The sequence below is a fragment of the Scardinius erythrophthalmus genome, assembly GCF_964197995.2.
Source record: "Scardinius erythrophthalmus genome assembly, chromosome: 4".
Taxonomy (NCBI): domain Eukaryota; kingdom Metazoa; phylum Chordata; class Actinopteri; order Cypriniformes; family Leuciscidae; genus Scardinius; species Scardinius erythrophthalmus.
In genome coordinates, this window is record NC_138224.1 from 57,441,537 (window position 1) to 57,455,307 (window position 13,771).

The 13,771-nt window shown below is 39.4% G+C and overlaps 1 protein-coding gene across 1 annotated transcript in view; it reads right to left on the reverse strand.

The window, feature by feature from the left end:
* Positions 1–13,771, reverse strand: part of LOC308689250 (stonustoxin subunit alpha-like) — a 93,189-nt gene that overhangs the window by 24,751 nt on the left and 54,667 nt on the right. The window contains exons 2-3 of the mRNA XM_081362903.1: positions 1,345–1,457; positions 1,096–1,195 (exon numbers count right to left, since the gene is read on the reverse strand). Coding sequence (XP_081219029.1) covers positions 1,096–1,195; positions 1,345–1,434 — 190 coding nt within the window. The 5' untranslated portion in view covers positions 1,435–1,457. The remainder of the gene's footprint in view (positions 1–1,095; positions 1,196–1,344; positions 1,458–13,771) is intronic.

A 13,771-nucleotide genomic window follows, 5' to 3' on the forward strand; every position in this document is an offset into this window, starting at 1 on the left:
CTCTTTGCGAGAAAATGAATGTTTCAACTGATGCAAATGTACCATATGTATACCACTAATGTATTTATGTATACACTGAGAAATAGTTTCTTAATGTGGATAGTGGATTGCACCATGTCAAAGCATTAGGTGTTTTTCGCTACCTTAAAAGGAATCTGTAAGTCTCTCTGTAATGTATATAAGCTCAAACTGACTGTACCACCTCAGAGAAACATAAGGCAGAGCAACATAAAGGCATGAGGGCGTGAGAGGAAGGAAACAGAGATGATGGGGTAAGGAAGGAGAAACCATTTACAGCTAGTATGATGGGGTAAAAAGATAGAGAAATGGGGAACAGAGAAATCTGGAATGAAGACCTCTCATGTAGCCTTATGTTCTTATATGCCTGTTTCTCTCTGTCTGACACATGATACATAATAAATAGAGATCTCTTGGCAAAAGTAACTGGTGTAGCTTCCGTAATTCAACCATAATGGGGGAAACCATGATTTTTAAATCTACAGTCACCAAGCAGTGTCTTTCCCATTGGATTATAGATGCTATTGCTCTGTCCTATAAGGCTCTCGAAATGGCTTTGCCTCTGGAAATCCACAAGGACTTTTCTTCTAAAGCTCTATCTAGGGGTGAGCTCTTACATGAGGTTTGTGCTGCAGCCGGCTGGCCCTCTCCGCACACATTACTCAGGATTTACAGTCTGGACATGGGCTCAACCCCAGGGTCACAGGTCCTTCAGGGTTTACCAAGTCATGTCTGCATTCAACAGTTGTCTGTGCCAGTATTACACAGCGTTGTTGAGCAGACAATCTTCCTCAGTGTGGCAGCGTTGGTATTGACATTTCCATAGTGTCAATCCCATGACAGCGTTGAGTTCCCTTCGAAAGGGAACGCATCAGGTTACGCATGTAACCTGGTTCCCTGAAAGGGGAACGGGAGGCTGTCATGGTGTTGACACTATGGAAATGTCATTACCAACCCCTCTTAGGGAACTGGGTTACATACGTAACCTGAGACAATTTTTCCTTCAAATGATATTGAATCTGTCCAGTGATATTTTTGATAGCACATTCACATTTTGTAACAACATTTCAATCTTACCTGGATGTTTTTCGTTTCCTTCGTCTGCTAAGAAAAGTCCTCTGTTGTCTTTATTTAAAATCTGAAGTTCTTCAAGTTTGGGTTGTAACACTATTTTTTCCTATTTTTGAAGGAAAGGTTCATAAAATCATTTTCTAAAAAAAAAAAGTTAAAAAAAAAGTAAAAACTTCCAAAAAGATTTTTTTATCCTTAATCTCATGAAATTCATCTGGTTACACTTCCATATTTTGTCTGAGGGAGTGCACTTACCTGTGCATTCACCACAGCTAAGGTCGCCAACCATAGATATGTACAGTAGATGCAGCTCGGCTGATTCAGGTACGTCAAAAGTGCCACCATCTTGGAATCGTCAACAAGGAGACCTGTGAATGTCAGTGTGAAGGAGATGCCTGTCATGACCTTGTCTTGTTTAGTTTCATTGTCATATTCTGCTTAGTTTTCCCTGTCACCATTTGTTCTTGTTCTTTGTTGTTTCTTAAGTGTTCCTTTCTAATTATTTATAGTTATAGGCTGCATGCATTTTTCTTATAAAATAAAGGTAAAATGATTATTATTATTTGAATTATTATGTTATATTTATTGTAAATACTGTATTTTTATAATAATGAAATGGTGTTATTACTACAATTATAATTCTTTTTTTATACATTTTTATTTAGTACTACTACTAATATTAATCATAATAATTAGGCTATTATTTGTCATATTGATCTATAAGCACCCATTTTTGGGGGCTAAACTGTGCAGCCCTAAAAGTAGGCACAACAAACCTGGTGTTCTTTATCAATTTTTTTTTTAATGTTAAAGCGCAATTTTCACCACAATTTAGCCAGATTTCCCCCTTAAATTGTGCAGCCCTAGTTGCTCCTGATATCAACTTGTTCACACTTGTTTTGTTGTTGTTTTTTACAGGGACCAGATGCCACTGATGAGTCCTGCTAACTCAAACTTTCACACTAGTCTCTTTAAACTGTTCTCTCTGATTAAGTCAAGTCAACCTTTATTTTTATAGCACATTTAAAAAGAAACAGAAGTTGACCCAAAGTGCTTTACAGATCAAGCAAGAATTAAAAAACACATTTAAATACAACATCATACATTCTATCAGCTTCAAAAACCCATTTCATGATCTATTCAAAGCCAAAGAAAACAGATATGTTTTTAAAGAAGACTTAAAAATGGCTAGCGATGAAGATGACCTCACATGGAAAGGAAGACTATTCCATAATTTTGGACCCTTCACCGAAAAGGCACGGTCATCCTTAGATTTATAACAGCAACGAGGAACCGTCAATAGCAGTTGGTCAGAAGACCTGAGTGCTCTAGTTGGAGAGTAAGGCTGGACATACACTGTGCGATTTTCGTCCAATTTTGAGCTGAAATCTGACTCGTGCGACTCTTTTTCAGTTTGGGACAATTTTCAGTTTTGTAGTGGGTCATTTGTCGTGCAGGGTTCGTGCAGTGTACAGAGGGACAGGAGAGGCGATAAACCTCTCCCGACCGGCAATCGGATGGCATGTCAGAAATTTTGGTCGCTCCTCGTGACTATTTCGCACAGTTGCGGCAGCTACGAAGTACGAACCGATTGCCCTAAACTCAGTTTAGTTCGTGTTGCAAAATGGATAAACCATATTACCCACGTTTTCCAAGCCACCTGTGATGTAGCGACACCCTGCCTCTTTTATTAATTTGTTAAACAATGTTCATGTTTCAAAAGCTGTTCCCTTTCGAAGGGAACTCGACACTACGTCATTGGCACTTTGGGGAACGCCTCAGGCGTGACAGGTGTCTGAAATCAAATATCAACTCACGGCAATCATGTTGACCGGCGACAGCCCGTGAATCATCAGATTGATTAACGCGCGACCAGGATGTATAAAAGGGAGCCTTGAAAACATGACAACATCTTTTCGTCTTCAGGGACTGTTTGTCTGTTTAAGAGAATATCGCTTTGAAGAGGCATTAAGAGCACGCACGGCTCTCTCGAGAGCCTCTTATGCAAACTGTGAGCGTGTTTCATTTGAAGACGCTCCGCTCTCGTCTGACCCTTTTTTCGAGGGAGGAGGGTCAGCATTTGAGCCCCATGGTGCACGCGATCTGTGAAATAATACTGTTGGGTGCGAGGCATTCACAGTCAGCTCCTGAGGGTGCTGGCAGTGTTCATTGAGAAATATCTCGGCGAGCATGCATCCGTGCGCTTTCGGATGTTTCAACCTAGCACCTGTTGACTTTCTTCTTGAGGGATGAAAGCCAAATATATTTTAACGGCTCGAATCTCGCGTTTGTCGAGGCAGTGTGTAGATTATGAGACCATAAAAAATAATAATAATTATTAAAACAGTATTGTCTGGTGATTATGGCTCCATTTAATTCTATGGAATTAAAATGATGGAATATTATCTGACTTTAAGAAGTTAGATATTTTAATTCAGCCTACCATCCAGACCATGTTTCACTTATCCAGTGTTTTTGGCTGCATTTAATTCTGAGGAATTAAAATGTATGTTATGAAATGAGATTGTAGTAAAAACATGAACTAAGCCTAATATCGTACATGAATATGTATCTATAAATAGACAACATGTTGAAATGTGAACTAGACTGGTAGGCAACCATTCGGTGCTAATGTCTGACACGAGGATGTTTTTATATTCTATAATAAAACACAGCATGATAAAAGTAGGCTAGTATGAGTGTATACTATGGTGAATATTATAATGTTTAGAACCGTGTTTACTATTAAATACTGTGTTTGTGGATATCTGCTCAAACGTAGATGTATAATATGGTAACAATAATTAGTTTAATAGTTTTGAACGGCTTGATCACTTCAGTAAATGTTCTCTGCACGCGTTTGAAAAGCAAAATGTGCCAAACAATAGGCTTCATTTTTTTTATAGTTTTTTTTATAATTCCCTATAGTTTCTCTTGATAACAGTATGTTCACAGCGTTTTTTTTTTTTTTCTTTCTTCAGGGACCAGTCCTGTTGACTTCAACATTCACATAAGTCTCTGTACATGAACATGGTAAAGTGAAAAATCAAACACCAAGGAAATGAAAGGTATGTACTATGTTTCAGGAATGGCACAAAGGTGTGTGACTGGTTAAGTCTCTGTCTTTAGTTCAGTGTGTTAAATAATGTGCTTTTTTTGTCATTTGTTGTGTATATTTGGATTATGTTGTGTTGTAAATAAATCCAAACAATCAAAAAGCCATTCTTTTCTAAATCTCCTCATTCTTTGTGCAAGGTTGCTCAGAATGATAGGGCCTGTTAGCTCCTAATAGGGCCATTAGGGGAGGGCCTTTGTCTTTCTCAGGTGTGAAAGGCTTACATATTAATGATGTGTTTATGCCTCCTGCATAAAGCTTTCTCACACAAAACACGTCTTACAGTTTTTAAATCAATATATTGTCTTATCTGAATGATCAGTCAGGGTGATTTTCACATAGTTTTGGAGCAAATATTCTAGGCTACGTCATACAATTTTCAAAAGTCTTGTGAAGAAATAATCAGTATGGATTTCATGACCTTATTTCAGTGACAATTTTTTTTTGTATTTTCACAAACCATGCATAAATGTAATTATCTCAAAACTACAAACTTTTACACACATGCTGCTGATATATTATTGTAGCAGAGTTTGTGCTGAATACAGTGTAATCAGACTTTAGCCATGAAAATGTCACAAGTAACAGAAATAAGCACAAATGTCAGAGCATGTCAGAACACCTCCAGGGCCAGAAAACACCTCAGACCCCAGAGGGTTAAATGGCTTTCCTGAGGTAAATGTTATGTGACATAATTGTTCTCCAGCTGTTTTATTGACCCCTTTCCACTGATGAAAAACACTGATTGATCGATATCCTGTATGAGGAATATACATTTCGGTAAGTTGTACTGTATCTTTCAACAGTGTTCGGTTTTATTTACTACTAGCTAGTAGAAAGGATCGGTTCACGTGCCGTTAGGGAACTGTCACGTCACATTTACAGGCGTCAAAACGGTATTTATTGTTTGAATTTCATAATAGAATTGACAAAATCTGTCAAATAAACATTGTTCACGAGTCCCACAGCTCGAGTCCGAGTCGAGTCTGAAGTCTTTCAAGGACGAGTCTTAAGTCGACTCTGAAGTCACTGTGCGTGCAACTTCCCCCGTACCTACAGATTCGGCTTCATTAGCTGCTGACCATTCATAGGGATGGGCATTAGTAATGCGTACTGTGTAGTAACTTGAATGGACGCTTAGAAAAGGGCCCGAATCAAGCACACAGATCCCTAATGGTCTAACTTACTATAGTTTGAGTACAATGCAGAACAGGCCTCACTTAGAAGCCAATTTTCATATTGGCTGGAGGAATGGCTCAGTCGCAACCTTCGCCAGTAGGATGCGACGACCGCACACACGGCTGCACAATTTGTAACACAGATGTGTAACACACAGCGCTGCACATGGGCGGGTGCCAGACGAACCGAATCGTCTAGCCGAGTCCGATGATACAAGAACCGGCTGAGTCAGTCGGGAGCACCTTTTATTGCTACAACAGACCAACACAAGGGGGCCAAGGTATCAGAGACGTACATAGAGTTAAATGTGGAATTGTACTTGCTCCATTTGATCAACCACAAATTACTCCACTATCCAGCTCTCTGACTAATTTTGAACTAGTTACATCAGAACAATTAGCAGATGTAGTGTCCAAGTTGAAGCGTTCCAGCAATAAGCTGGATTCTCTTTCTACACGTCAAAACAGACGTTTTTATGACTTCCAGTGCAAGTGTGAAAGCTATAATTAACAGCTCATTAGCAAGTGGAATTGTTCCTAGCAGTTTTTAACACGCAACCTTACATCCCTTGTTAAAAAAACCTTTTCTGGATCCGGCAATACATGACAACTACAGACCAATCTCCAAACTACCTTTCATGTCAAAGATTTTGGAGAGAGTTGTTTATTCCCAGCTCTACTCCTATCTAAATACACTTAACATTTTAGATGCAATTTAGTCTGGTTTCGGATGTGTTGCACAGCACTGAATCTGCATTATTGAAGGTCACAAATGATATTCTACTCTCCATGGACTCAGGTTCGCCTGTTGTCCTAGTTTTGTTAGATCTCAGTGCTGCGTTCGATACAATCGACGATGATAGTCTTTTAAATCATTTAGAATGTATGTTGTGCATGCAGGGGACAACCCTCCAGTGGTTTTCATCCTATCTAAAAGAAAGGATTGTGAATTTGGGCAACTTTTCTTCTGCATCGGCTCAGCTACTATGTGGTGTCCCTCAGGGGTAAATTTTGGGACCCCTGTTATTTTCATTGTATATGCTTCCCCTGAGCTTTATCTTTCAGAAGTACATCATATCTTATCACTGCTATGCCGATGATTCCCAATTTTATTTCCCAGTGAGTATAGACACAAATTGCTCATCTGAAAATGCCTTAAATTGTTTTAAAGATATCAAACATTGGCTGGCTAATCATTTTTTACAATTAAATGAGACTGTTGTGGCAAAAACAATAATTAAACAATCATCACTGCGTAAGAGACACTGAGTCAAACAGTCTTCTTAAAAGTATTTATTCTCTTTCAAGAGAAGGTCAGACAGTCATACAGACATTCAGAGCCTGCCTGCCTGCAGAGTGTAAGACCAGGAGGAGGAGCTGTGCGACATCTTTTATATTCTTTACCAAGGTCTCCTTCAGCTGTTGCTTTTCCTAGTAGTTTTCCACTAAATTTGACACACTTTTGCACATGCTCCTACTCATCACTACTTCTGACACTGGGACCAACCAGTTTAGATGCATCCTGACCTCTAAGGTCAGATGGTCACTCTTCAGCTATCCCCATCCTGGCTCACTCTGCACGGAGACAGATGTACAAACATACATATATCCTGTACACATTCCACAATATAGACATGTGACACATTACTTTGCAATATATGTTGAAGATAAATGGAAATACATTTTTTCCATTACAAGACCAAACAACGCGTTGTTGTCTTTGGAGCTCCATCGATTGATTTATAATTCTTGATTTTACTCTTTACACTCACTTACAACGAACATTTTCTACTTTTTCTCATTGAGAAGCACTTCTGCTCAAACCTCAGTTACAATGCGGACTGTTGAGCAGACGCGTCTCAAGCCTATTAGTGATCCAACGCCGGATACTCTTAAAGGTTACTCCTGGGGATCACGGCTGAACGCGTCTTCTCAACACTCACTTACAAACATTTTTCGCCTATCGTGCGCCTACTCTACACCCGTACCACTAAAAAAACGGATTATATCCAAGACTTCAGTCATAAATTAGTATTAATATTGATAGCATCACTAGTAGCGTCGTTGCTAACTTACTGTCCATCTGTTAAAATGGCGAATATATCAGATGTAAGTAGTCTACCTTTTGGTGCAGGTGATGACACATTTGAACTGCACGCGGTGCAGTCTAAGCTGGAAGCTGTTGAGAAACAGATCCACGACCTTTTAGTGAGACAAGCCGAGCTGATAGACCGGCGTTTAGCTCTTGAAACATCACGCGCCGATGCACACAAATCAGTGATTAACGTTACTAACCCGCTGACTCCGACCTCGTCTACTCCGTGCGTTTCTCAGCATCAGTCCCGAGCGCAGAGGTCGCGATCAGCCATGGTCTCGTTCACTCCGGCTCCAACACGCCACCACGAAGCCTGGATGGCTCCGCAGCGGAAGACGCGAGTCAGGTCTAGACCAAGACTCTCTCCGACCCTCCCGGTTTTCGAGATATCCACCCAAACCCGCTTCTCCAAATCATAGTCTCTGCTGCACCAATTTAACTGATATAAATACTAGTGTAGAACATTGCATAGAAATTTTGTCTATTCCTCGTTTAGTGCAATCAAATAATAAATCTACTGCAGGATCTAGGAAAAATCTAATTGTTATTAAAACAGAAAATATTGCTATTAGTAGACAAAAACAATTTCTAAAGCTAGGTCTTCTAAACATTAGATCACTCACACCTAAGGCAGTTATTGTAAATGAAATAGTCACAGATAATAGCTTCGATGTACTTTGCCTTACTGAAACCTGGCTTAAACCAAATGATTATTTCGGTCTAAATGAGTCTACTCCATCAGGATACTCTTATAAGCATGAGCCCCGTCTGATTGGTCGTGGCGGCGGTATTGCAACACTCTATAGAGATTATCTTAGTGTTACTCAGAAAATGGGTTATAAATTGATTTCGTTTGAAATACTTGTACTAAATGTTACGCTCTTAGATGTTAGAAAAACATCCCTATTATCTCTAGCCTTGGCTACTGTATATAGACCGCCAGGGCCTTACGCTGATTTCCTAAAAGAGTTTGCAGATTTTCTCTCAGACCTATTAGTCAATGTCGATAAAGCATTAATTATTGGAGATTTTAACATACACGCAGATAATCAAAATGATGCGTTAGGGGCTGCGTTTACAGATTTATTAAATAGGGGTGTAACGATACATCGATATGGATCGATGCATCGATATAACGTCTAACGATACGATGCATCGATTCCACACGTAAAATATCGATATACACCTTTAATTTGACACTCTTCAGTCTCCACATTCTCACGTAACATCCTTCCGCCAAAGCGCACATTTTCGTTTAGCCTACTCACCAACCATACTGTCTGCCGGTGTGTCTTTATAACGTTAATCTCCTCATCTGAAATACTGACTGAATCCTTCCTAAACAAGTTTTTTCACAAAAGCCGGTATTGTCTGCTGTCAAGGCATCGCGAGTTCATGTTTTACAGCAGAAACAGACAAGCAGTCGCACCCTTGTTGGTGACCAAAACACGATAAGTCCATTTTAGCTACTCAGCGCGCAGTATTCAGGTCAGATGTTACTTTGAAAAGACGCGCTGGCTAAAAGGAGTTTCGTCATGCTGGAAAAGGAAAATAAAAGCTGAAACATTTTCACGGAACCTTACTAAGCAGCTCGTTTAGTGGTGAGGGAAAAGCTCACTGTATTGCGTGTACGTTAATCACAATAACAAAGTTTGTCAGGCGTCTATGTCAGCTGAGGAGATTAATGTTACGAAGATTAACCAAGTGTTGTATTATTTATCATAGCAATTACTTGGTTTTGTTTGACTCAGAAAGATGAAATGTGAATGTATCTGCTCTGCTAAAAAACAACAACAACCTTTTAAGATATTAAAGCATACTTTCAATTAACTTTAATTTAGTAATTTACCTGTATTTTTTTAAGTTATTATTATTATTATTAATCAAAACAACCCAGCTGCAGTTTGATTGATATTACTTGGAATGCACAATAATAATAAAAAAAACATGATTTATGAAAATGAACAAGAACGCAGTAGGCTACTTGCAAATTATCTCTTCTGTTGTAGATGTCCCAATTGGGAGAGGGTGTGCAATTTTCAAAGATTTTAATTAAACGTTCATGTTATTTATTTTGTTTGCATTTGTGAGTTAATAAAAACATAACTGGTTGTGTGAACATAATATCAAAATATCGATTAATCGATCGATATAGCCCTGAATCGAATCGTAATCGTATCGCAGAATTTTTTGAGGTATCGGCAAATATCGTATCGTGATGAACTGTCCGATTTACACCCCTATTATTAAACTCCTTTGGGGTTAAGCAAAACGTTACCGGACCAACTCATCGTTTTAATCGTACACTCGATTTAATTATATCACATGGAACCGATCCAACCGATATAGATATCATTCCACAAAGTGATGATGTTACTGACCATTACATGGTAACTTGCATATTACGTACTCCTGTAATATATCATGCTGCGCCGCGTTATCGATTAGGCAGAACAATCCTTCCATCCACCATAGATCATTTTTCAAATTGCTTACCTGATCTATCTCATCTGCTCAGTAAACCCAAACAAACAGATGAACTAGAGGAATTAACTAGCACTATGAGCACCATTCTCTCTGGAAAATTGGATATTGTTGCACCCATTAGACTAAAAAAGGTCAGAGAGAAAAGTAAAGCACCATGGTACAACAATACTACGCGTGTTCTAAAGAGAGAAACCCGTAATTTAGAGCGTAAATGGAAACAAACTAATTTAGAGGTTTTTAGAATCGCTTGGAAAGACAGTACGTCACGTTATAAAAAGGCCCTAAAAGCAGCCAGGGCTGAGCACCTCCGCAAACTAATAGAAAATAACCAAAACAATCCTAGGTTTTTATTTAACACCGTGGCTAGACTAACAAATAAACAAGCGTCACCTGAAAAAAATATTCCGTTACAGTTTAGTACTAATGATTTCATGAATTTTTTCACTGAGAAAATAGAAAACATCAGAACCACAATTGTAAACGTTCAATCCTCAATCGCGCCTTATAACTCAGCCTCAATTATCACCCCGCAAGAACGATTACAGTGCTTTACAACTATAGAACAAATAGAGTTAAATAAACTTATCACTTCATCTAAAACAACAACATGTTTATTAGATCCTATACCCACTAAACTACTGAAAGAAGTGTTGCCTATAGTGGAAGAGCCTCTCCTCAATATTATTAACTCATCTTTATCTTTAGGTCATGTTCCAAGAACATTTAAACTGGCAGTTATAAAACCACTCATTAAGAAACCACAATTAGACCCAAATAACCTAGCAAATTATAGACCCATTTCAAATCTTCCTTTTATGTCTAAAATACTAGAAAAAGTTGTGTCCGCCCAACTGGGCTCTTTCTTACAAGAAAATGACATCTATGAAAAGTTTCAGTCTGGATTCAGACCGCACCATAGCACTGAAACTGCACTTGTTAAAATCACAAATGATTTACTTTTAGCTTCTGACCAAGGCTGTATCTCAATACTAGTTTTACTTGATCTTAGTGCTGTATTCGATACTATAGATCACACAATACTCTTAGATCGACTACAAAATTATACTGGTGTTCAAGGACAAGCATTAAGCTGGTTCAGATCATACCTATCTGACCGCTACCATTTTGTCTATTTAAATGGAGAAAAATCGATCATAACTCCAGTAAACTATGGAGTGCCGCAAGGATCTGTGTTAGGCCCTCTATTATTCTCAATATATATGCTGCCACTTGGAAATATTATAAGGAAACATGGAATTAGTTTCCATTGTTATGCTGATGACACTCAAATCTATATTTCATCACGGCCGGATGAAAACACTAAATTATCCAAATTGACAGAGTGTGTTAAAGATATAAAAGATTGGATGACGCGCAATTTTCTTTTATTAAATCCAGACAAGACTGAGGTACTACTTATCGGTTCAAAAAACCGCCCACAGAACCTCTCACAATACAACTTTAACATAGTAGGATGTCCTGATACTTTATCCTCTACAGTAAAAGACCTTGGTGTTATACTTGACTGCAACCTGTCTTTTGAAAAATCATATTTCATATGTTAAAAAAACAGCCTGTTTCCACCTTAGAAACATTGCTAAGCTACGTAATATGCTATCAGTTTCTGACGCAGAAAAGTTAGTTCATGCATTCATGACCTCGAGACTAGATTACTGTAATGCTTTATTAGCTGGTTGTCCTGCATCCTCAATAAACAAGCTACAGTTAGTCCAAAATGCAGCCGCTAGAGTTCTTACTAGATCAAGAAAATATGATCATATAACACCGATTTTATCATCACTGCATTGGTTAACTATAAAGTTCCGTATTAATTACAAGGTATTGCTACTGACTTATAAAGCCCTAAACGGCTTAGCTCCAGTTTATTTAACGGATCTCCTATCACCCTATAATCCATCGCGCTCTTTAAGATCACTAAATTCGAGGCTTTTGGTCATACCTAGGATATCCAGATCCACCAAAGGAGGGAGAGCATTTTCACATTTAGCTCCAAAACTCTGGAATAGCCTTCCTGATAGTGTTCGTTGCTCAGACTTGCTCTCCCAGTTTAAAACTAGATTAAAGACGCATCTCTTCAGCCTGGCATTCGTATAATACTTTTAATCGTACAGTTAAATCCGGTCTCTATGTGGCAGGATTAGTTAAGTAAGTGACAGTCCTGGCGTCCTATCAGGAAAGAGTACGGGCTATTTAATGCTGGTTGGCTGTACTCTGAGATGCGTCACGTCTTGTCCTCCCCCTCCTGCGTCATCCACTAGCGCCTCAGGTATGTGCTGGTAGCGAGTGGTTTAAATTGTGCGTTTAGAACGCTACTGATATGTGTTATCTCTTCAAATTGTAGCGTTTCATTTAAGCACTTTTCCGACGGTGCATTTCATCAGCTCAGAATAGGTGTCTGCCCACCCTTCAGGTATGTAAACTGTCCCTGTATTGAGTGGTGGCGTGCAGTATACTGAGTCGCTATATCACTGTTAATGCGTTGCTTCCTGTACCCCAGTTAATCGGTGGTTGTGATGATTGCGGTAAACAGTAGCCTGTGGGGATTATATGTGGGGTGATGTCGTCTTTTGGTAAGTGTCATGTAAGATGTCTGGAAGATTGTAGTGGAAAGAGAGGCACTAACATCTCGCTGCTTCTCTTTAAGGCGTTCATGAGGCGCGGGTCCTCCCTTTCGTCCTCAGGACCATTTTGCTGGTTCTCTGCACAATCTCCCTCTCGTTCTTCCGTGTTCCTATGAACTTGAGTCCATCCGGATAATTACGGTGCTTGCGCTGCCCTCCGTGTCGCGCTGATCGCGCCGGAGGGAATTCATAAGGGCACAGGATTTGTATCGTCTACTTCCTTTCCCTTTTTTAGTGTGATAGAAAAGTTATGATCAATATTAATTGACTGTTATTTGTACGAGAACTAGTGTGGGTATGTGTGTGTGCTGCACCAGCTCTATCTGCTGTTATTCTTTTCCATTTCTTTAGTTCAGCTGTGTAGATTTTGTTTCTGTTATTTACTTGTGTTTCGTTGCTGACCTTGATTGTTATATTTTCTTTTGGCTATTTATTTTTGGGTTTTACCAAACTCAGCTGTTTATCTTGTTTTCTCCCAGGAACTGAGGTGGCCAGGCGGGAGGACCTTCGAGTGCATTGTGGTGGTGGTAATGCATGGTGACGTGTGTGTGTGTGTGAGTAGAATTACGTCTTTGGACAAGCCATTAAGTGGTCCTTCCGCCGGTAGACTCAGCCTGGTTGTTTTGTTTTACTTTTTGTTTGACTGAAACTCCTCCTACCCTCGTGGGTAGAGGACTATGTTGGTGTGTGCCATTCATACCCCCCCCCCCCCTGTGAGCACCTGTTTTTGTGCGTTGACATTTGTGCATTGAGCGCTGAGCGCCCTTGTTTTAAGAAAAGATACTGTTTTTAACTATTTTTGTATGTCAATAAAAGACCTTTTTTAGTTGTACTCTTGTCTCTAACCTCCCTGACACACACGAACCTGTGGGACCTAATGCTAATTGCTGGGTTATTTAGATATTCCCTGATTTATTCAGGGTGGCGTAGTCGACAATTATCACTATAAACTATACTATTTATTAAAAAGCCTATACCCCTCCGTCACATCTAGTTCATAAACGCCAGAGGAGAACTGGCCCCCGACTGAGCCTGGGTTCTCCCAAGGTTTTTTTTTCTCTCCATTAGGTCACCTGATGGAGTTTTAGGACACCATTAGGTCACCTGATGGAGTTTTAGGACACCATTAGGTCACCTGATGGAGTTTTTCGGTTCCTTGCCACTG